General features: G+C 35.3%; 3 protein-coding genes across 10 annotated transcripts in view; 2 read left to right on the top strand and 1 right to left on the bottom strand.

Moving 5' to 3' along the window:
• Plx (PTB_TBC1D1_like and TBC domain-containing protein plx) overlaps positions 1-9,689 on the top strand; it is a 35,863-nt gene extending 26,174 nt beyond the window's left edge. For all 3 annotated transcript variants that reach the window (XM_076304653.1, XM_076304654.1, XM_076304652.1), the window contains exons 2-15: positions 2,446-2,592; positions 2,668-2,847; positions 2,926-3,240; positions 3,325-3,529; positions 3,823-3,939; positions 4,026-4,242; positions 4,393-4,710; positions 4,823-5,109; positions 5,190-5,351; positions 5,431-5,747; positions 5,821-6,073; positions 6,168-6,286; positions 6,380-6,604; positions 6,731-9,689. In XM_076304653.1, coding sequence (XP_076160768.1) covers positions 2,467-2,592; positions 2,668-2,847; positions 2,926-3,240; positions 3,325-3,529; positions 3,823-3,939; positions 4,026-4,242; positions 4,393-4,710; positions 4,823-5,109; positions 5,190-5,351; positions 5,431-5,747; positions 5,821-6,073; positions 6,168-6,286; positions 6,380-6,604; positions 6,731-7,651 — 3,762 coding nt within the window. In that variant the 5' untranslated portion in view covers positions 2,446-2,466 and the 3' untranslated portion in view covers positions 7,652-9,689. The remainder of the gene's footprint in view (positions 1-2,445; positions 2,593-2,667; positions 2,848-2,925; positions 3,241-3,324; positions 3,530-3,822; positions 3,940-4,025; positions 4,243-4,392; positions 4,711-4,822; positions 5,110-5,189; positions 5,352-5,430; positions 5,748-5,820; positions 6,074-6,167; positions 6,287-6,379; positions 6,605-6,730) is intronic.
• A 110-nt stretch (positions 9,690-9,799) lies between these two features.
• On the bottom strand, positions 9,800-15,201 carry LOC143143443 (U4/U6.U5 tri-snRNP-associated protein 1). 3 transcript variants are annotated; one of them, XM_076304661.1, is made up of 13 exons: positions 15,070-15,201; positions 14,561-14,859; positions 14,266-14,490; positions 13,465-13,913; positions 13,254-13,382; positions 12,749-13,165; positions 12,545-12,686; positions 12,148-12,422; positions 11,986-12,073; positions 11,685-11,883; positions 10,390-10,576; positions 10,151-10,305; positions 9,801-10,074 (listed from the first exon to the last, which is right to left on the bottom strand). In XM_076304661.1, exons 3-13 carry the CDS (start codon positions 14,426-14,428, stop codon positions 10,047-10,049), a joined length of 2,232 nt encoding a protein of 743 aa, XP_076160776.1. In that variant the 5' UTR covers positions 14,429-14,490; positions 14,561-14,859; positions 15,070-15,201; the 3' UTR covers positions 9,801-10,046. The 3 variants fall into 3 exon arrangements, 2 of the variants coding, with proteins under 2 accessions (XP_076160777.1, XP_076160776.1); XM_076304662.1 differs by lacking the exons at positions 14,561-14,859; positions 15,070-15,201 and adding an exon at positions 13,985-14,063 and having other exon boundaries at positions 9,800-10,074; positions 14,266-14,406; XR_012991146.1 differs by lacking the exons at positions 9,801-10,074; positions 10,151-10,305; positions 14,561-14,859; positions 15,070-15,201 and adding an exon at positions 11,408-11,526 and having other exon boundaries at positions 10,438-10,576; positions 14,266-14,542.
• Ca (RCC1 and BTB domain containing protein claret) overlaps positions 14,894-22,616 on the top strand; it is an 11,275-nt gene continuing 3,552 nt past the window's right edge. The window contains exons 1-19 of one of the 4 annotated variants that reach the window (XM_076304649.1): positions 14,894-15,017; positions 15,677-16,135; positions 16,212-16,657; positions 16,734-16,912; positions 16,987-17,381; positions 17,450-17,627; positions 17,715-17,926; positions 18,007-18,188; positions 18,301-18,428; positions 18,542-18,673; positions 18,754-18,888; positions 18,961-19,087; positions 19,166-19,728; positions 19,803-20,174; positions 20,267-20,639; positions 20,811-21,139; positions 21,210-22,048; positions 22,140-22,273; positions 22,365-22,543. In XM_076304649.1, the coding sequence (XP_076160764.1) occupies positions 15,711-16,135; positions 16,212-16,657; positions 16,734-16,912; positions 16,987-17,381; positions 17,450-17,627; positions 17,715-17,926; positions 18,007-18,188; positions 18,301-18,428; positions 18,542-18,673; positions 18,754-18,888; positions 18,961-19,087; positions 19,166-19,728; positions 19,803-20,174; positions 20,267-20,639; positions 20,811-21,139; positions 21,210-22,048; positions 22,140-22,273; positions 22,365-22,543 (5,328 nt within the window). In that variant the 5' untranslated portion in view covers positions 14,894-15,017; positions 15,677-15,710. Of the gene's footprint in view, positions 15,379-15,676; positions 16,136-16,211; positions 16,658-16,733; positions 16,913-16,986; positions 17,382-17,449; positions 17,628-17,714; positions 17,927-18,006; positions 18,189-18,300; positions 18,429-18,541; positions 18,674-18,753; positions 18,889-18,960; positions 19,088-19,165; positions 19,729-19,802; positions 20,175-20,266; positions 20,640-20,810; positions 21,140-21,209; positions 22,049-22,139; positions 22,274-22,364; positions 22,544-22,616 lie in introns of all 4 variants that reach the window. The other 3 variants (XM_076304648.1, XM_076304651.1, XM_076304647.1) reach the window with 3 other exon arrangements.

Raw genomic sequence — 22,616 nt, 5'->3', positions numbered from 1 at the left:
GCGGTCAAGAAGGAAAGAACGATTATATTTTCCTTGTAATATGTCAATTCATATTGCGACATGTACCGATTGAAACAAGATTAATTACCTGCACTCTAATATGCAAGAATATCTCGTCTCGTCGAATGCTATCTTTACAATTCGCAAAATCGTTAACGCAATCATCGCTGTATATAAATATTCCAGTTTACGCATCGTGTGTCAGTCGTACATATTTTTTAGTGGAAGAAGGGCCGACTGGATAATAAAAAGAAAGCTCGTCTGGTAATTGGATAAAGGAAGCCCCACCGCTTTGTGCCGATCTGCTTTCTGTGTCAGCAACTGCCGGTGAGATTTTCTGTCGCAGCCGAAGACCTCACGGTCGCCAAGATAATCTTGCCCGTCAAGATAATCTTTTTTTCATTGATACAAATCGTTTCCTAATCGATCGCGTCAACCCACATCTGACGCAGGCATCTCCACCCCGCACCGATCGTTCGCGATGTCGCGCAATCGAAACCCAATGCGGTTTGCATAATAAATTGTTTGTGCTTATCATGACTGCAACGTCAGGAACGTTTACGCGAAGATCGATCGTCCAGTTTTTCCCCTATTCTCTGAACTCAACGGTTATAGGAGCTCTGCTAGTGTTCGTCCTCTAACTATCTCGATTGTTTTTGTTTTTGTCCTCTGCTATGACGCCTTCCGCGCGCGTTCGTTCGGCGTCGTTACGCGTCGCCCGTCGCATATATCATGCAAGAGTGTTGCACGAAAATCGGTGTAATACGATTCTTCGTTGACGTCTCGAGTTATGCTCGGTTAAACTTGAAACTTAAAGAATTCCTAACGTCACTTGTTTTAACTTGATATTCCTAGCAAAAATTCCGTTATTCCGAGTGTTCTGTTAGCCGAATCATTGTCTCTCTTTTAGTTTGGCTAATGGACGTTTCAGTATACGTAATAGTGGCGCTGTGGAAGTTCTGTTAATCAAAGGGGTTAATGGTGAGCCGAAGAAGTCATCAATTATTTTAAATATTCAGTGGAGAATAAAGGTTGTGTAATGCTAATAAAATAGTATCAATTTTTGCGTACTTAACCTTTAAACAATTTTGTACGATGCGACAAAAGAGGAGAAATCTTTCTACGTGAAATCGAAATTTCATTGCACGATACCTTGACAAAATGACAATGAATTTTCGTTACTGTCAATAACTAAACTGTGTTTTTAATTAAACGAAGTACATTGAAATAAATGATGGAAACATTCTCATCGAGTCTTCATACGTCGTCGTTACCTATAGTTTATTAGTTCCTAACGCAGAACTTATAATTTTTTATGAACCGTTACTATTGTAAAAAACTCATGATCCATGTTTCATAGTTACGAGTTTACAACGGTAAATTATTTTAATTTACGGGCACTTGTCGTACCTTATTTATTACCAATTATTGAATTTCCCCATTTGTTGAAACACGTATACACTGAGCTTTTAAACTATGGTTACAATGGTAACTTGTTATTAATAATCCATACCAGTTCACGCAACGTACCAATTATGAGTCTAGACTCCGGAATCTCATTGTGAACAAATGAAGCAGGTGTAAGAGTCGTTCCAGGAAAACTAAGGTATTTAACAGAAGCAATAACACAAGATAGGGGGGAAAGGTTCGCGAACGAGTTGGTAACAAGGTAGATGGCGACACTTGCTGGAAAAGCCGCTGAAAGAATGATACGAAGCGGGAGAAAAAGTTAGGGGGATGTTGAACCTAAAATGACATGATTGACTTAAAGGAACGAGGAAGTGAAATCCGGGGTACGGGGCAAGGGGGAAACCATGCGATCGTTGAGTGTTCCTGAAACGAGCTTATTTTGGTCCACGGCCATCGGCCACGTTTCGTGCACGTTTCCTTGCGAAATCGGTTTTGTATATTAATGACGTCGCCACCAGTTAAGATGCTGCTCCTGGATTATTTCTGGGGCAAATTTTCGTCGCGAAAATATCAACAACGTATAACATGACATAGATGGCGTCGGTTCACGCGTTGCGTTCTATACAACACACGAATGATGTAAATCGGTACGTTACCATATGTAAATTGGCGGGTTTTAGTTGCGGGATAAAAATGAATATTTTTCTGAAAATTTTGAGAAAACGGTAAATTGGATCGAATTTTTAGTAAAATTTATTTCAAGCGAATACACTTTTCGGAGAAAATAAAAGTACTGGCAGTGACCGAATAGATGTAAAAGATTTAAAAAAATTATACTCGTTGCATAAAAAAGAAAAAAAGAATAAATGAGAGTACAATTAAACGAGTTGCATTCATCATCGAGTGCAACGACTTAAATCGCGAACGAGCGAATTTCAAGTATAATTGTCGTTACTCGTCGCGTGACGAAGATTAATTTGCGGCCGTTTTAATGTTCTAACGACACGCTAATGCTCTTCTCGTCTTTGTCTCCAGGTTCAGCAATTCCTAAGAGACATGAAGGAACATTCAGCCTCGTCCCGATTCGAAGGCAGGGATGTACCTCAAAGATCGCAAAGCAGTGCAGCCAGCTTAATGTCCTTAGGTGCTGACATATCTCCAAGTTCTTCCCATTTCTTCGAGGTGATTGTTCGATCTGCTTTATATTCCTATTTTTGGTCGTAATTTCAAAAATTTTAATCTACGATTTGTTTACAGGTGCTTTACGTAGGAAAAATCAGAGTATCGCATCCGAAAGTATTGGAGTCCTTCATCGACGATGCACTCGTCAGGTTTCGTGTACATGGTCTTGAGAAATCGAAATCGTCGGCGAGTAATCTCGCGGAGTTTCAGCGTCAATCGCTTCTAACGTCTTCCAATAACAGGAGAAATAGTGTGGTGAGTCACCACCCAATTCCTCCTGTGGTTTCTAATTATTCGATAAATAAAATTTTAAAAGCAATACTTTGGCCATAGGAATCCACGGGTAGCGTCAGCGAAACAGGAAGCATAGAAAATGTGTCGGGAAGCGGTATCATATCGCCAATTAATCCACTGGGAGTGCCGTCAACGCTCACCGGTTCCGTGGAAGCCTTTCCAAAGCCGCAAAATGCCAGTCTGGCAGAGAAAGACGAACACGAGGAGAATCGGGACGCGACGAACAATAATTCCATGCAAGTGCCAGAAGTTATGCGAAACCGGGCATCGTCCACTGGCAGCGTGTTAAATGCTAGGAGAGATTCCATGACCAAAGCCACCGGAGACGAACACAATCGCACGATGCTCTTCCAGGTGGGACGATTGTTGGATTCGCCTTTCGTGGCTTCACTTTGAGCTTTCTTTTGTAACACATTTTGATTCGACGTTGAATTTCAGGTTGGGCGTCATGATCTGAGATTGATCAGCCCGGATAGAAAGCAAGTGCTCCTTCACAAGCAACTAAGGGATGTAGCCAGTTGTGTCCACGGCATTAAAAATCCAGAGCACTTTGGCTTTATTTGCAGGGAGAATAATATAGACTGCTTCATCGGCTATGTGTTTAAGTGCCAGTCGGGATCCGTGGCGGATGATCTTGTCTCCGGTGAGACGAGTTTCTCGTTTACTTCGGGGATATCGAATGCAGAGGGTTTCCAGGGAGAATGTAGCGCGTTAACATAATTAAACAAGACCTTGTACGCAAATTACAGCCATTTTTAGTGTTTCCATTCGGCCATTTATAACACTAATCTGCTCTTAATTTAGTGTAAATTCTTTTTTATTATCTATATGCGCTGAATTCACCTGTGTATATACTTTTGTAACGGTTGGGAATTTTGGGATATAATAAGTCATTGTAAGGAATTTTATTATCATTTAATAAATATATTTTTTCAGCAATCTCACAGGCATTCGTCGGAACTGGTGATGTAATAAGGAAGGAAAGATTCCCCGTGTTTTCGTGCGAGCACTGCCCCATGTATTGGTACAACAAACTCTGCCAGGAAATCGAAGGTAATTGGCCTGTGTGCATTTTTATTTGCAGAGAAATTGCAAGTCGGCGAATATAATGAGATTGCGTGTCCCACTCGGGGTTCTAGGACAGAACGACAGACGAACACAGAACATAATTTTCTCGCGAATGGAACTGCTGCCGGAGGACGAACAGGAGATCGTCGTTAACAAGTACAAAAGCGCCGAGTCCGCTGGCGGCACTGGGACGACTTTGCGCGAGCAGAATCAATTTTTAATGAGGCTGCTGCGCGCTCATTGCGAAGGGAAACAGGCCAGGCATGTTCACGATACGGCTGAGAATAGGTAAGATTATTTCTCATGGTGAGAAACATTATTCTGGACATCTTTATGTAGTACAGCACGGAAATATGGCGAATAAAACGTTACGTCATAGGTACGAGTACTGTAAATATAAATTGATCGTTAAATTTATCGGAATATGGTGTGTTACAGGAGTGAATTTCTCAACCAGTACTTAAGCGTGGGCGTCGGAAGCACAATATTCATGAAAGCAAAACGCTCGCTTACAAATAGTTTCGATAATCTGATGAAGAGAAAGGGTTCGCGGGACGACCTTGGTTTTGCCTCGCATTTGAGAGACATGAGCCACCTAAATACTGTGATAAAAAGTGCTAGCCAAAGCCCTGATATTTCGCGACAGCCGTCAATGGCAGACATCTCTACGGACTCTAGTAGACCGAGATCATTGAGAGTTTCGCCCGAGCAACAATTAACTGTGAACACTGGACCAAAGAGTTCTATGATGGATATGTACGTAACATTTTCTACAGCAGAGCAGAAAATCGGAGAAAAGGATTTTGACTATAAAATCGTTGGTAAATGTGAAAAAAAATATATTATATTTTCTTTTTTTCCTTTGCAGTTTCTTGAAGGTAGGAAATTCACCAAAAATGTCACCAACTGAGGCAGATGGGAACAACTCGGTGCAGTCGAACAGCTCGTGGAGGCAAGCTATACTGAACCGAGTTGTAACTCCTAATAAAGATCACGATAAAGAAAACGATAAGTCGGGAAACATTGGTATTATGAAGACTCCTGAAACAATTCCAAAGCGCAGGACGAAACAGGAATTAAGGGATCTCTGGAAGAAAGCGATAAATCAACAAGTAATATTAATTAGAATGGAAAAGGAAAACGCAAGGCTTAGGGGTAATATACTTTTCAATATTTTCCAAGTTAAATAGAAAGTAAATAGCTTGACTAATATATTTAACCATATTCTATTTTAGTACGCCAAGAAGAGGCGACTGTTAAAAGAATAAAATTGGAATATGACGAACTTAGCAGTTGTGCTCGCGAATTAGTGGAAGTGTGGGATCTTCTGGTTAGTAAAGAGTCGAGAGTCTCCACGAAATGTGATAATCAAATGCTTTTACACGCTATTAAGCAAGGTAAACAATTTTTACTTAAGTTATAATGGACAAGTTGAAAAATAAACAAAGTCTGTAATATCAATTTCCGTTGACACAGGTGTACCGAAAGGAAAAAGAGGAGAAGTGTGGCAATTCTTAGCAGAACAGTTTTGTTTGAAGCAACCACCTATAGATACACGCGATTTCCCTAACTACAATACACCATATGACCTCCTTTTGAAACAACTTACGTCACAACAACACGCAATTCTGATCGATTTGGGACGAACGTTTCCAAATCATCCATACTTTAGTTCAGCGTTGGGGCCTGGACAATTAGCATTGTTCAATTTACTAAAAGCATACTCGCTTCTTGATCATGAAGTTGGTTATTGTCAGGGACTCAGTTTTGTTGCCGGAGTTCTTTTATTGCACGTAAGCATTACCATTTACTATTTTAAAACAGAAATATGAATATGTTCAACGAAAATGTGCTGTCTTCAATCAGATGTCAGAGGATTTGGCGTTCTTTCTTCTGCGACATCTAATGTTCCGAAGAGGCCTAAGGAAACTGTATCTTCCCGACATGGCGGCGTTACAATTATACTTGTATCAGTTGTCCAGATTGCTGCACGATAGATTACCAGCGATCTATAAACATTTTGACAAGCACGATGTCTCGCCCACACTGTATGCTGCGCCATGGCTGTTGACTTTATTTGCAAGTCAATTTCCACTAGGCTTTGTAACTAGAGTTTTTGGTAAATTCAAAATTCCATTTGTGCAATCAAAGTTTATGTATAAATATTTACGTATAAAAGTTTAAATATTTATTTTATACATTCATTTTCACAGACTTACTTTTCCTGGAAAGCACAGAAGTACTTTTCCGTGTGTCGATGGCGTTACTGGAGGAACATCAAGATCAATTACTGATCTGCGACAGTTTCGAAGAGATCATGGAATATCTCAAAGTAAGAGAAATTCTTTTTTCTACATATGAAGTGTTTAGAATTACATATTATTCTGAAACCATAGTCCTGCAATTATTTATTTTGTAACTTCAGACCCGAGTACCAGCTGTAGATAGAGAAATCTTGGACCGTGTGATGAAACGCGTATTTTATCCAGATCAAGAAATTACAAAACAATTGAATGAATACAGAGTGGAGTACCAAGTGTTACAGGAAGAGATGATGTCCGTGAAACGGCAAATGGAAAGTATGGAGAAGTTGAAGATGCTTAACAAACAACTGACGCAGGAAGTCGGACAACTTAACGAGCAACTTGAAGTAAGATAACGAGAAATAAGTTTCTTTTCAGTCATGGATTATAATCAACTGGTTGTTCAAGGCCAGTTGAATTTGATCCAACTCAATCACTTGTAAAACTAAACGTACAAACTGTCACGTTTACAGATTACTATGAGTAACTTACATCGTCTGGAAACGGCGCGATCGGTACAACAATCGACTCTTCTCAAGCTAGAGTCCCAAAACCGCAGTCTAGAAGTGACCGTCTCAACGCTGGGCGCGTTTGTTCAGCAATTGTCTGACACACGTCCGGACATCGAGTTTCCGGGCGATATTCGGCGAATAATCGCGCAGTTGAGTCTTGCCGAGAAACGAAAAACCGTACCCGGTAGACCCTATCCTCTGAAACTAATCGAGGACAATAATAAGTTTGCAATGATCAAGAGCAACTCCACGGGTAGAGAATCCCACAATTTCATGAAGAGTAACAGTATCACAGTAGAGACGCCGTATCCTCTGAAGTCAACGTTGAGTCAACCAAATTTAGCCACCAAGCTAGAAAGGGTCTCCTCGTTCTTCTCTAACTCGCACAACCATATACAAAAGCAACGGGCACAATTGGCCGCGCTCAGGAACGAGTATTCGACCGAACAAATTGTCCGGAACGACGAGAACGACCCAAAGACGGTGAACATAGACATACAGATCACCGATACGATGAATTCGACTCCGGAGCAAGTCCTGCAAAACGATAATCACCTAAAGATTCAAGCAGCCAATTTAGAGAAGTCGGTTTCGTTGCCGTTGAACAATCGTATGAAGCTGAAATCTTCGAAATCGGCATACGAGCTTGGATCAGTGAAGAAAGTACCGACCACTAAATTGGAAGTCACAATCGACGACGATGGGACGAATCTATCAGGGACAATGCACCCTCTAGACACTTGTAGCGACGTGAACTTCAGATACGGTGGAACGACGAAGTTGAAGTCGATCAAATCGGCTAGACTTTCAAGTCCGAGCGGTCAGGAAGATGCCGTGAACAAGAACGCTCAAAGCCAAAACGTAGAGACGTTGAACAGATAACAATTGCTTATGATGTTACGCTCAAGGAAAATACCTTGGAAGATAACCACCTTGAGGAAAGTATATCCGAAAAACTAATAGAGAACTGTTACCGTACGTTCGATTGTTTACCTCCGCGTGTTTCATACTGCGTTATTCTCTTGTACACACTTTTGATACGATGATCGATTTTCATTTTTTAACGAACGTCTATTTGCTTAGCGGATTGTCTATCGAAACTCCGGGACCCACACTTCCCTTTTACGATACTTATACCAATGATTTTAATACCTTAATACGAGTGGACAATTAGAGAGAATGAAAAACAGAGTCAATTTATAACATATATATATAAAAACTAACGGGTCGTCAGATCAGTTAAATATCTTAGTGTACGCATATATATATATATATAATGACAGAAATTAGGAGAAAGGATTAGGAAGAAGTCGTGAAATAAGTTAATACCTACTAAAAATATTTATCTATTTCGCATAGTTTATGTTATAATTAATTCTGACTTGTAGGGAAGAATAGGGAACATTTACACGAATATAATATAATATACATACATACATACATACAAACATACATACGTATATATACATATACATATGTATGTATACATATATATTATATTATACTTGCTGATGATAAGAAATTTGTTTAAAAATGCAGTAACACAAAAAAACACGGGTTCTATTTAGTTCTGCGGGGTGATAGAATTTTTATAGATAATTGTAAAGTATGTATAAAATTTATTAAAGATTATTAATCAATGTGTTACTGATGCAAATTAAATTTCTTAGAGTCTAGCAGACACAGTCATATCCGTAAGTTAAAATAAGTATCAGAATGTATAGTAAGTTATGTGCAAAAATAATAGGAATTCATTTAAGAAATAAACATTGAGTACAGAATAAACGCTGTTTGTTCAATTAATGGTATATTTTCTGTTGTTAATGTACAATTATTCGATATTTTCGTTTGTCAATTAATATACTGATCTAAGAATGAAAACTTTCTAATGGTTTTCCAAAGTTCAGTTTTTTATTACATAAATTTTTAATCTAATAAAATAAAATATTTTATTGCCTTAACAAGATTGTTTCTAAATTGCAATAACTGAAAATTAACTAAAAAAAAAAGTTCCTATTACTTTTGCCCGAACCATCGAGAGAAGTGCCAAACTTTCCAAAAATAAAGAATTATGAATAGTAAGTAGAGAAAAGCAAGTCTTTTAAATGATTATTACAAAATGTATAACTATGCCGTGTATAATTGGAGACGCATATTTATAAAATATAATTTATAGACTCTTGTGCACTATATAAGATTCGAGGAATCAAGTATTACTATTTTTGCACAAAGTAAAGCCTTGTGATATCAGGGATATATTTAATGCCATTCAGCATTCTTGTAGTAACGAATCGTTACCGTTTCCGACACAAAATCGCGATGCCGATAGATTATAAAAATACTCAATAACGTTGGTGGCGAATGTTATGAAACATTTCAATGACAGCTAAACGTAAAATCTATTCATTTAACGAGACAAAAAAATATTTTCAACTCATAATAATACCATTTCATACTAATCAAAAATACGAAAATAAAGAATATTCAGCAAATGTTTATATAGTAATCATTAGAAACAATAAAATATTTTGTAGTATTCAAATTTATATCTTTCGAGTAGTGATTTGTACGGATAGATTTTAGAAACTAATTATGATTGAAAATGTGGAAGTAAAGGTGTAACTGTCGTGTTAAAGTATTTGTAGCCTTTATGAATATGTTACTACTGTTAGCATAGATGTAGTTACGAACGTCGTTTGTTCCCTTCTTAATTTTATTGTGATAGCAGTAAATGTACTTCCTTAACATAAGAGAATATTTTGAATAAGTATACAAAATATTATCGTAAAAAAAGTGACAAAACATGAATTTGTACTACTTTGTATACATTGAGAAAATTTAAACAATTTTCTCTGACAATTGTACTGAAAATTTCATATGTCAAGCTACCATATCCAAATTAAATATAGTGTAAATAATATTTGGACCACATCAAATAAGTAAATTAGATTGAAATTACTTACATTTGTATCAATAGCGTAACTTTTCAAACTTAATCGTCAATTAAAAAGCTTAATTTTCATACATACGTGCATTATTCAATTCAAATGTGTGTCCAAAGAAAACAAGAGATGGAAGGACATGAAAGAGACCAGTCTCTTTTATAAACTCACGAATATGATTTTATTTCCTGTATGTAGATTAACAAATCAAAAAATGTGCAACTGTTTCATTTTTCGACGTTTAACGTACTATTTTGTTTGAAAAATGTGCTGATAAGAGGTTTTCTTCTGTCTGTATATTATATACAATTCTTATTAAAGTTAGCTTAAAATCTTTAATGCTTTGACTTCGATATACTAGTCCTGAAAAAAATAACCACGGTTTTTAATGATAATGATTTAAACTACCATTTGCTATAGTAATAAGAAATTTGCTCACGTTTGCATTTGCTTGCTACCACTGAGCACTATGTACGGAGATTGGGTTTCCTTCTGTTTCGCCTGCAATAAATTAAGCGTACCTAGGGGTGTATCTGTGGAGGACATCCGTTTCATTAAAACTTCCTGTTCAGCCTTCTTCATTCGCTTTTCAACCTAGATGTTACAATATCATGTTCAATCGTGTCTCTTGCAATGCAAACATGTAAAAAAAATATGATTGTCTTTCCAAGGCCCAACCTTATTCTTTCCTGGACCTTTCCCATGGAACTTGTGTGAAAGATATCGGAAAGCTTCCTTTGCACTCAGAACGTGCCCATCATCATCGATGTATTCCAATTTCACGTTAGGTTTGAAACCATCTTTCTCCTTAAACTCAGAAGTTGGACCATTGAAACGATCTCTTCTACCAAACTTATCATCGTCCCTGGAAAATAAAAAAAATATGGATAGAGTCATCAATTTCATACATAGAGTGAATCTAATAGACACTCTCTTTAGCTATAGAAATTTATAGCAGCCCATGGAATTCGGTGTTTCGAAATTTACGTTATCACGAATATTAATTATTTGTAAATATATAATACTGGAAAGCAGGCTGTTGCATTTTCAAGATACATTACATTATGCGATTAGATGAACACGAATCTAAACAAGTCAATATAACTATTGCAATTAAATCTATAATCGTATACAATACATTTAATTCCAAACAGTTTATGTACATTATACGTTGCATATGTTGCTATTTTCTCTGAGGATGATAAAAGAAAAATGTCTAATAGAAAATTTACCCATAAAAACTAAAAAAAAGTTTCAGTTAAAAATAAAATAGACAACCCTTATCCTAATACCATATCCCATACGTTGAAACATGCAAGATGATGTATAAAATGATTGAGAAATAATTCAACAGTGTGAAAAATGTATTACTCAGTAACCAAGTAATAAATAGACATGTAATCAAAACAAAATTGTAAAGTAATTCTGGAAGAAAATTGAGAAATATAGTGATGAGTCTACAATTTGATTCTGTACTACATGTTCATATATAATTTGGTTTTTGAATAATACATTTTTAAAAATGTTCTATTATTTTTAAATTACGTTATAAAACAAAAACTATATTAACAATATGTAGCGCATAGAAAAGTTTCTTACTAATTAAATGAATGTGACTTTGATCCACATTGGACTTGTCTAGAACGTTCGTACGAATCTCGCTTGGCAACAATAGAATCGCATAATATAAACATACCTCAATAAATCCTCTTTTTCAGGCCTTCGATCATCTTCGACAAAGTAGTTAACTCTTGTAGCGGTAGCGGATCGTCCATTTCCGAGCACCGAAACCCGGGCTCTATTTAAGACTGTTAACTAACAGTTTGAAATTCACTAGAGACTCGTCTAACAAAATTCACTTGGAATGCATTCAATAAAAGAATATTTCTTACGTCCGTTTGTGATGAGAGTAGTCTCTTGTGAACGTGTAAGAAAGCTTCTTATATTGAACAGTAGTTATACTCAATACATACCCATAAGTCTTGTCCTCTATTGAATAATTCTGAGCCTGTAAGTGAGCAAAACGCGATGCGGATGGTCGACTACTGTCTTCCTTTTGTAAATAACCTTTACTCATTGCGAGCTTTAATGCTCCACTAACTCCATGCCCAAGCGAAGGCTCAGCATCTAAAATTGCAGCTTCCATTGCCACCGGTTCCGATGTGCTTTCATCTGTCCGCAAAGTATGGCAGGTTATAAATGTTCCAGAAGAAAATAAAATGTCATTTTTACTTTGAAAAATATATTATACTATATTCGAGTTTGAAAAAATACCTAATTGTACTGTATTCCAGGCACCACGGCCATCGTCTTCTTCTTCATTCGCTGGTGGTTCTTCCTTAACTCCATCAATTTCGAAGTCCTATAATTTTAATTGGAAAAAATGTGGGAAAATACATTTAAAAAAGAGAAACAATAGACAAGAACATTCGATACCATAAGTTCCTGGCCATTTTCTTCTCTGTTTCCAGCAAGACCATAAGTAGGAATGTCTCCCAAAGTTCTGCAAAATTCTGCAGTAGCATTAAGAACAATATTTCCAGATTGACTTTCCTCTGAACCTGTGGGCTCATGTTTTATTGTTTCAACAACTTGTTCTATGCTTGATAATTGTGATTCCTTTAAACGTTGAGCTTTTTTTAATGCTAGTTGCAGTTCTAGTTCTTTGTCATCTTCTTCTAGTTTTACTCCACTGAGGTCTTCAGTGGGAGCTTGATTAAAAATCGCAAAAGATGTTTATAAAATTGTAAACCATAGATAAAAACGTATACCAAATATTGCCATGAAAGTAAGATATTAAAAAAAAAAATAACATTACGAATGTAAAAAATACCTCCTAAATCATCTACATCTAAACTATCATTTTCTTTCACATCTTCAGGTCGTTTGCTTCTTCTGCTTCCAAGATCACGAAGATAATCGTTATCTTCAGGAACTAAGTCATCTGCTTTCAATTTTTTTCTAATTTTTCGAATCTGCAAAATGAAAAAATATTGAGATTATTTGTAGAAGCTGAAATACTGCTTTAAGAATGTACCTTTTTCTTTGGTTTCTTAAATGTTGCAAGTTCTTCCTCATTGAAATATTCACTAGCTAGTTTTGGCTCTGCTAGTTGTAATGACTCTAATCGCTTATTTGCTAAACGTTGCTTGACATGATCAAGTTTAGATTGCTTAACATCTTTCATATTAATTCCCAATACAAAATTGTCTTTTTTTTCGCCCTCGATTTCTTCGTCATATTTTTCCAAGATAGTGTTCTTTGGGAAACCAAACTCATCAAAATTATCATCATCATACGCGTCGTAACCAGGCTTTTTAGTCTTATTTAAGATATTGCGTTGGTAACGTTCTTCGTCTGTTATGTTTACATTGACAAGTACATCTCCACTCTCATCTAATACTTCTTGATCTTTCAAAGTTAAAACAACTGTTTTACCTTCTTCAAACTTGTCCTATTAAATAACATTTAAATAAAATTATGTAGTTATTGCAGTCATTAAAAGATAATACCAATTCAAAGTTAAATTTACAAATGCTTACAATATTATGCTCTACTTTGAGACCCTTCAAATTCTTTTCAGTATAAGCTGTATTACGAGCAGTATGTATCTCTTCTTTAACCAAATTTCCAATTCCAAATTCCTCATCCAATTGATCCAACATTTTTGCCTTAAATAAAAATATAAAACATTAGAACATTCGTTTCTAATTTCATATTACAAATATTAAAATATTCTTGGAAAGCAATTACCCTTTCTTCTGCTTTTTTCTTCTCCTCATCCAAACGTCTGGTCTTATCAATCCAAGTTTTAGTGTCATCATCGGAATCACACTCAGCCAAACTTTTTACTTTGGATAAGCTGGCTTCAATTTGTCTTTTCTGTTTTTGAGTGCCAATTTTTTCCTTCAACTTTTGTGTCCTTAATTTCTCATTAACATCAGGAGCTGGTTTATGATAAAACTCTCCTAAATCATCTTTAATCTTGTTAGGATCATCTTTTGGTGTACTATCAACCTCCAATGGTTTTAAACCTAACTTTGCACGTAATTTATTTGTCTCTTCGATGGACAGAGAGGTCTGTCCTGTACCACCCTTGGCTGGTGAAGGACTACGTTGCTTTGAAATTTCAGGAGGTGGAGGTGTTGATGGATGTGAAGACTTAGAAATTTTTGGCGGGGGAGGTGCGTTAACTATTTCGACTGAAACGAAACAAACGCAGCATTAACTGATACTAAATACAGTATGTACATCATAGGAAATGCTTATATACCTATGCAAAATATAAACATTATTTGCTTCAATTCCCTCCAAATTATTTAATCTTCTACTTGAGACTGCAAAGTGCGTTTCTGCAGATATGATACAATATACATATTTTTGAACCAGAGAGGAACAACGAAGAGAAATCGAAAGCGTGCCTTAATGAACCGCTCGTAAAATTACACTAATGTAATCCTAAGAGAACGGTAATTTCCAAGAAACGCGTGATATCAAGAATGGCATCGTACAACATATTTCTAATATTTTAAAAAGAATGAATCAGATAATAACCATCGCTGTCATAATCCTTGCGCTCTTTTCTTCTATGCTTTTTGTGATGCCTGTGCTTTTCCGATTTTTCGCGTTCAGGCGTATAACTTCGTGATCGGCTACGGTGACGCTTCTTCTTAGCATCTCGGCTCTTCTCAGTTTTGTGACGTTTATTCGAACCCATTTTCTCTTCTCTGACTCGCAATAAACAAGTACGATATACAATTTCTTCTAAAATTTTCTAAACTGTAAAACGTTCAATGAGAATACCAAATCGACTAGTTCTTCCGCCGACCACCATCTTTTCGATACGTACTTCAAACAACTATCCGTTGTGAAGTTTGTTACATATACTACCAATTTAATTTACATTGAAAAACGTTGAGAAAGCTTTTTGGACTTTATTTGTTAATAGACAATATTTTGTCATGCTTTTTTACAAGTATCTTTCGTCGTAAAATGTTTTTTAAGATTAAAAAATGGTGCGACAGTTCCGGATGTTCACTTGATGATATATAGTATGCCATCTAAGGGGAAAGTTACCAGCGCTGGCACCAACCAGAACTCATCTTTCTTCTCAGCAACTGTCTTGATCAGTCTTCATTAGTGTTGGCTCTAGAAATTTACTTCTTAAACGGCACAAATTAATAACACTGGGTGTTCATGCATTTATTGTTCAGTTTTTTTTGCAAATGGCCGATTTGAATATCATGTAATTCTGAATCACTCTAAATACTCATCAGTATAGTTCTAAAAGCCAATACGGCAAGCTGGTAATTTTATCTTTCTTATTATGATCAGGCTGATGGTGATATGTAATCTAACCTTTGATATTCTGACATTTGGAAATTTGACGGCGGTGTTACTGCAAAAATGTAATGCACAGTGAATAATTGATTCTCTTCGTTTATTCTGCACAAAAGAATATCACGTTCGAACGGAATGCGCGATGTTACATTTGGTTTAGGTTTCTTTTGCAATCATTTATTTTTAGCACAACAAGAATTTCTTAAGACGCGAAGCTCTCCTCTCCTTGTCAGTCATATTATTTTTCAAGTATATAAACACAGGTGCAGCAGCACGCAATATCCTGCTAAATATTTTAATCGTTATGTTACGCGACCATAAAAGCAGGTAGAGTATAACGTGCATCGACTTGTATGTACACTTTTCACGTTTTCTTTACAAGTGTGTTGTAAATAATTTACGAAGCGTATTTAAAGCTCTAATAATTTTATCGATCTGAATATTTATATTTCGTAGAAATTTGTAATGTACTTTTACAAAAGCATAGTGTCAGGATTGTAATGTAAATAATTTTCAATTGGTATAAGAGATGTTCTTTATAAACTTGGAATTGAATATTATATGTGTTTTTTATAATATTACTTTATAAATATTTGTACAATTAATGTGATATTTTGTTTTTCAGGTAGTATTAGGATCAATCGATAGCCTCAAATATAATGATCGCAGAAATAGGTACAGAGGGCTATCAGCCAATGACAAGTTTCATTGAAGAGAACCTGTTCAAACTACAATGTTTGATAAAAGCAACAGAAATACAACACAGTGCTCAATGTGAATACGAGAAGAAGTTATTTTTAGCATTTACAACTGGGAATGCAGAAATTTTTTTATATTACAAAAAAGACTCTATATGTGCTCCAATAATTAAAAGAATCCCTTGGTTCCAAGGGTCACATAAACAAATCTCAGCTTTATGTTTTCATTCTGTGGGATCATGGTTGCTTGCTTCAAGTGTCGATGGATCTGTTTATATAATTCCTGCTCTATGCTTGGTTGATGAAAATTGTGATATAGACCAAAGATGGACAAGTGATGATATAACATCTTTTCCTTCTATTAGTTTGCAATCTTCTCATTCAAAGTATATATTTTGACTGAATATTTAATGCAATACAATAACAATTTTCTTTTATGTTTTAATAACTGAAAATTTGTAGGCCCACTGCAATAGTATGGTGGCAAGATTCAGCAACATCAGCTGAAGTTGGTATTATTGGAACTGAATACGGGGAGATCATATTTATAAATCTTGAAAGTGGTCATCAAACAATTGTTGCACATGTGAATGGGAATATTGCGAGTTTGCATATTTGTTGTAATGAAAGTAACGACAGTGTTTCTCTCTTAATAACAAGTCAATCAAAGCAGCAGTGGAGATTACTTTTAGAGCAACATACTTACAGCTGTTTGCGTCATTTAGAAAATGGAGAATCTTATAATTCATTGCATACAAGTGATAACATATATGATAACACAAGAACATTTGCTTCTACTAGATCCAGATTGCAAGGACTTAAGCAATTGTCTGTGGAGAAACTTGCTATACTTAGACAAAAATTGATTGAAACAAAAAGTCAGACTTTAGGTGAAAATTTACAATATGGTTTGTATGTGCATAACGTGGAAGAATATAGTAATTAAATTTTGCTACAGAACATTCTCTTTTATTATTTTTACAGATTTCACAAGTAATCGAAATACTCACAATGCAACAGTTAATTTTGATTCGTCTACAGAAGTGAATCAGAATCAAATAACACCTGAACCAATATCAAAAGAAACTTTTCTTATGTCTCAGTCTGATAGAGAAGGTCAACAGTTGTATACATGTTACCATTCAATTACAAATCACATAACAGTAAGAAAATATTTCTCTGTTCTTTCACCATGTAAAGCAATGAGTATCATATTTAAGCAGTTTCATGATTACAGATACATGGACCTGATTTTTCTGCTGTACCTTTATCAGTGCATAAAGTATTTGAATCTTGTAGAAATGTTTTATTAACTCAACGGTTTTTTTTTATCACTGATGTTAGTCAGCGTGTAATATATATAATGTCAGACAGACTATCCGAAACTCGTAAAAATGATAATTGTAAATTTAATCCAGAGTGCATCATAGGTCACTTTTCTTTAGTAAATAGTAAAGAAGTGATACGTGCTGTGTACAGAGCTATTGATTTTACAAATAATACATCATTTTCACAAGATATTAAAAATAAATACACATTACCAAAGGGGATAAAAGATATTGAAATTGAATTGCCTCAGGTGGATACTTGCATAATTGTAACAAATCACTCTGTGTATAAAGTTGTTCTGAGGTTTGTGTTATACCTTTAATACATTTTAGTATTTCGACTAGAAATTATAATTTATTTTATTCTTACAGGAAGTCTGTGTTATCAATTTTTATGGAATTAGTATTGAAAGATAATGAACCCGAAAAAGCGATAAAATTGGCTATAGTGTTTGGTATCAATGCACAGCTGTTATTAGAGCAAGCTAGCGACATACTTTTGTCAAATAAACAATTTTCACGTGCTGTGGCTTGCTATAAGTTATCTAAAGTAAACAATTACAGTATTAAAAATAAAAGCAAGAAATAATTGCTGGTATTTATATTTTTATACAATTATGTATTTACTCTCTTTTAGTGCAGAGTATTGAAGAGTGTGTTAAAATATGCATCTGCTGGATATACGGTGAACGTGTTAAGATGTCTCACACAATTTTTAGCCTCTCCAGCAATTAGTAAGCTACCTGTTACAACAAGAATTCATCTTTCTAACTTATGTGTACTTGCGTTTATTGAAATGACTCTTAGAGTACCACCACAAAAATCTAGGATTACTTATAAAGAGTTTTTGTAAGTACTGAAAAATTTCACAATACATTGATATGTAAATTTTGTCTAACAGAATCTAATGGAAGTTATTTGAACTATAGATATTTTCTATCTACAAATTCTTTTTATGATGAATTGTTAGCAATTAATATTGCTGGACAAACGTGTCTGTGGGAAGTCCTGCATCACTTAGCGACGCAAAAATGTCTTTATGGACAAATGTTAGATGTACTCATGAAGACAATACATTCTTTTAGCACAAGCAATTTTCATCCAACATCATGTAACGTATAATACTTACAATAATTTGCTTTTGAAAAAAAATTCAGGCAATTACATATATGTATATAATGTTGAAGAAATGATTTAGGTATTAAGTAATTGTTTTGTTTTAGATGGGTTGTTAATATGCATAAGTGAACCAAGTTTGATACAAGCAATGCTAGTAAATCCCGAGTTAGCTAGAAGTCATATGTCATTTATTCTCGATAATCTTCAAGATTCTCAAATTTTTGTACTTCAGGTAAGATTTTCATTATTTTAATCCACTAATTACAATTATCTTAAATTGTAACTTAAAGTTAAATCGTATTTTAAACAATTTAATGTTTTTATCTATTGTTAAATGTTGCTTAGAGATTGGTAGCACTGTATGATCCAACGAATCCAGTGATAAGACCTAGGATAGTACAATGTAGATTGCGCCATAGAGCTACTTCACATAGTTCTCAATCTAGTCAATGTGATTCTATAGATCTCCTGGAGAATGTAAGTATACTCTGTTCGATAATATAAAAGGATACATCCTTCGTTTATGTAATTAATATGTATTTTTATTCTTCACAAAGGAGGATGGTGATGCATTGGTAGAAGAAATTATAGAAACCTTTTTACTAATTTTATTGACTTTGATTTACAAGAAATCTATTTTAGAGCAAGAACCTTCTATCGCGTGTAATATTGAATTATTAGGATTAAAGAAGGTAATTACCGCAAAATATACTTCATATCTTATGTTAGCAAGTAATTATGTACTTATGTATTTATTGGAACAGGGTCATAATAATACCAATTCTGTTGCTGATTTTAAAAGAAGGCCACTATGTGCTGGATTCTATCATGTCGTTCTTATCAGAAACGGAAACGTTTATACATGGGGGAGTTCTGTACAAGGCTGTTTAGGTAAACATCTCACATGCCATGTAATGTATCCATTTTTTTATTTCTATATAGTAAATTTTTGTTTTTAATTATTATTAGGAACAGGTCCGTCTCTCTTGTGGTATGGTACAGCTCAGCCTATATCTTTCTTTTGGATCATGGAACTTGAAGTTCTCAGTGTATCATGTGGCCATTGTCACACTTTAGCAGTGACCAATAACGGTGTTTACGCGTGGGGGTCAAATCAGTTTGGCCAGTTGGGTTTGGGCAAGATTTTACAATGTTCGAGCCCTGAATTAATCACATCTTTAGCTCAAGAAATCATTGTTGATGCAGTGGCTGGACAATATCATTCTGTCGCGTTGACTGCTGATGGGAGAGTCTTTACATGGGGCTGGGGCGTTCATGGTCAATTGGGTCATGGTAGTACTGACAAGAAAAATACTCCCACATTAGTTACATCGTTACTTGGCGTATTTATACGTTCCATTAGTGCTGGCCATGCGCATACATTGGCTCTTTCTACAGAGGGTATTGTGTATGCATTTGGTTGTAATGTGTTCGGGCAATTAGGTATAGGAAGTAACGTTAAAAGTTCTGTGCCAATGAAAGTATTGTTATCGGAGAAAATATCTCTCATCGCAACTGGATACTTCCACAATGTAAGCAATGTATAGTTGAAGGCTTCTTGATGTTACATATAAGCATGATTGTAAATATACTGCATTTATTCTAGCTTGCCGTTAGTCACACAAACAAATTATATGTATGGGGAGCTAGCCCTCAAGTTCTTCGATGGCAAGCACAAACGCAAAAGAGGCATCGAATATTGGAGCAACGAGACGCTATCGTGAAACAATTTGAAAACATTGACGAGTTTGAAAAAGTTACAGATCACGCGAGCACGAATGATACGTGTGAAGAGGCTACGGAAACTAATATACAGAATAAGAATGCACAACTAAAGTCATTAGTCAGTGCAGACATGAGAAGAAAACAGTTAGATATGTGTTTAAAGAATGTCGACATCGGATCATTGGAAGAGAATCAAACGCATTTAAAACCATCTATAGTAGATACAAGTTTAGTGAAAGGCAATATCATACAGGTTGGTAAAATGATTTATGATCGTGTATGCGTTTGCTTGCAAAATAAAATTATCAATGCTCTTTCCATCGTGTATCTTTTTTTTTACAACAGATATCGACTGGCTGTCATCACAATGCTCTTGTGACGAAGGATGGATCGCTTTACACTTGGGGCCGAAATTTAGATGGTCAAATTGGCAATGGTAGTAAACAAGAGGTATCAATTCCTACGCCATTATGTTATAATCCTGCTTCTATTATGGCACAAGTGCCTCCAAGGCATAATGCTTACGAACGAGCAGAAGAAGAACAAGAATTGGATGGTGGAGGAAAGAATTCTGCCATGAATGATAGGAATGGAAATGTAAATGGCGAATCTAGATCATTCCAGATGGAGAATAATGAATCTAAAGAAAAACTAAATTCTGTAATTAAAACTGTTAGTGTCTGTTGTGGATATGATTACACAGTTGCTATTCAATCAGGTACAAAAACCATACAATTTGTTTAATTGCGTATATTGTATTGCCATACATTAAGTTGCTTTATACAGGACTTCAAAATACTTAGTTAGAAAAGTAGATCTTGTTAGTTACATAATGTGGTTTTCTTGTTTATGGATTGGAATTTTTATTTTTCACTGTATACTCTTTTAGGAGGTACAGTTTTCGCTTGGGGTAACAATAGAAGAGCACAGTTGGGCCGCCTTCCTCCAAAAGATGCACGCGACACCGAGGATAAGCTTGTGTTAATTAAAAAGAGAGTTGCACGTATTCCAAATATGATGCACATAGCTTTGGATGTACCTAGTCAAGTCCCTAATCTTCCTGCTCCTATAATTTCTTATCTAAGTTACGATATGCCTCCTCTCGCGGGTCTCATTCGTCCTTTAAGCCTTATTGAAAAATCACCAGGAGAATTAACGTTGCATTATGCGCTCGAATATTTCTGTGGCTTGTATGACGCTTCAAAAATCATGGAGAAGGTTGGTGCATTGGATTATTGTAGTTCGTAAATGATTCTGAGCTACAAATACAAAATATTTACATTTTTAGTGCATCGAGTTGGAAAATTACCAAGCTTGTTCAAAAATAGCTATGCTACAGCATAATATTTCTGATGCATTTGTCTATCAACTAAAAATATTGCGCGCACTGAGTCTAAAATCCCACTCAAAAGTAAAATCATCTGAAAATTTATGCAAAAAGACAGATCAACGGATTGGCGAGAACTCTAATTCAAAAAGAAAGTCTTTATCAACTCGTCACGTCAAGAAGAATACTGAACTTTTTAACAAACAAGTAGAGAAGAATCTGATGGATTCTGTCGAAGATTGTGCTGTTAAGAACAAGATGAAAATTCCCGCGAGTAGATCATTAAACAGTCTTCAACTATTACAAGAAGAGTTGTATTCGTTTGATTGTCAAGGCGGTTCAGAAGAACTGTGTAAGGACATGAAATGTGAGAATACATCGTTAGATATTTTCGAAGATACTTTCGATTCCGATATTAGTTCCGATTCGGAGGAATGGATGGAGAAGATTATTTTCAAAGATAATCAACTACGAAAGCAAGAGAAAGCAGTTGAATCCAATGGAGATTATTCCGTACCTTCTGCTATCACGAAGGAAGGAGTAAATCAGGATCTTAAGGAAACATCTTATGAAAAAAAAGTTCCTCATTCTCGGCAAGACAACGTAATCAACGAAGCTATAAAAGTGATCAAATTCTTTTTACATGAGATGGAAAATGAGACGGACACGGTCAAGTGTAAAATATTACAAGATGCTGTAGACTTCTGGATTGAACACAATTTGCCAATACAGAGTATAGAGAATGTATTTCTGGAGCATATTCAATCAATTTTTTACCCTCTTGGATTGTTATTGTTCTGGTGAGTAACTAATAGCAGTATAAAGTATTTAATGATATTATATTATTCAGTATGCAAATATTTTATCTATAATGTTCAAATATTCTGGCAGCCAAGATATAATGGAAAAGTATTTGGATATGAACAAAAATGATACAGAAGTCAAGAGCTTGACTGTAGTTAACTTTTTTTCTGTTAAATTTTGTATTCAAGTTTGTTCCATGTTGCTGCATCATATTGGCCAAGGTAAATGATCTTGATTTTCATATCATGTATTATTTAAAATATGTTTTATACTATACTACATTCTTTGTTAAATATTCTTTGAATCTGGTAGGTCAACCTACACCTGAATTTATTAAACTATTGTCTTCTTTAACGGCTGATCATTATGGGCCGCCACTTACTGGGTATCCTGGCACAAGTGGAAATAATACTTCGAAACAAATGATAGAAGGTGTTATGAGCACAGTATCATTTGAGACTCCTGATTCTAGGTCGTTTGTACATATAAAGGTACATATTAAGTTTCACACCAAATCAATTCCATTATTCATTGTAATTCAAATATGCATTTTCGATATAAATT

This window comes from Ptiloglossa arizonensis, chromosome 2, assembly GCF_051014685.1.
Source record: "Ptiloglossa arizonensis isolate GNS036 chromosome 2, iyPtiAriz1_principal, whole genome shotgun sequence".
NCBI lineage: Eukaryota > Metazoa > Arthropoda > Insecta > Hymenoptera > Colletidae > Ptiloglossa > Ptiloglossa arizonensis.
This window is presented reverse-complemented; position numbering and strand designations above follow the sequence as displayed.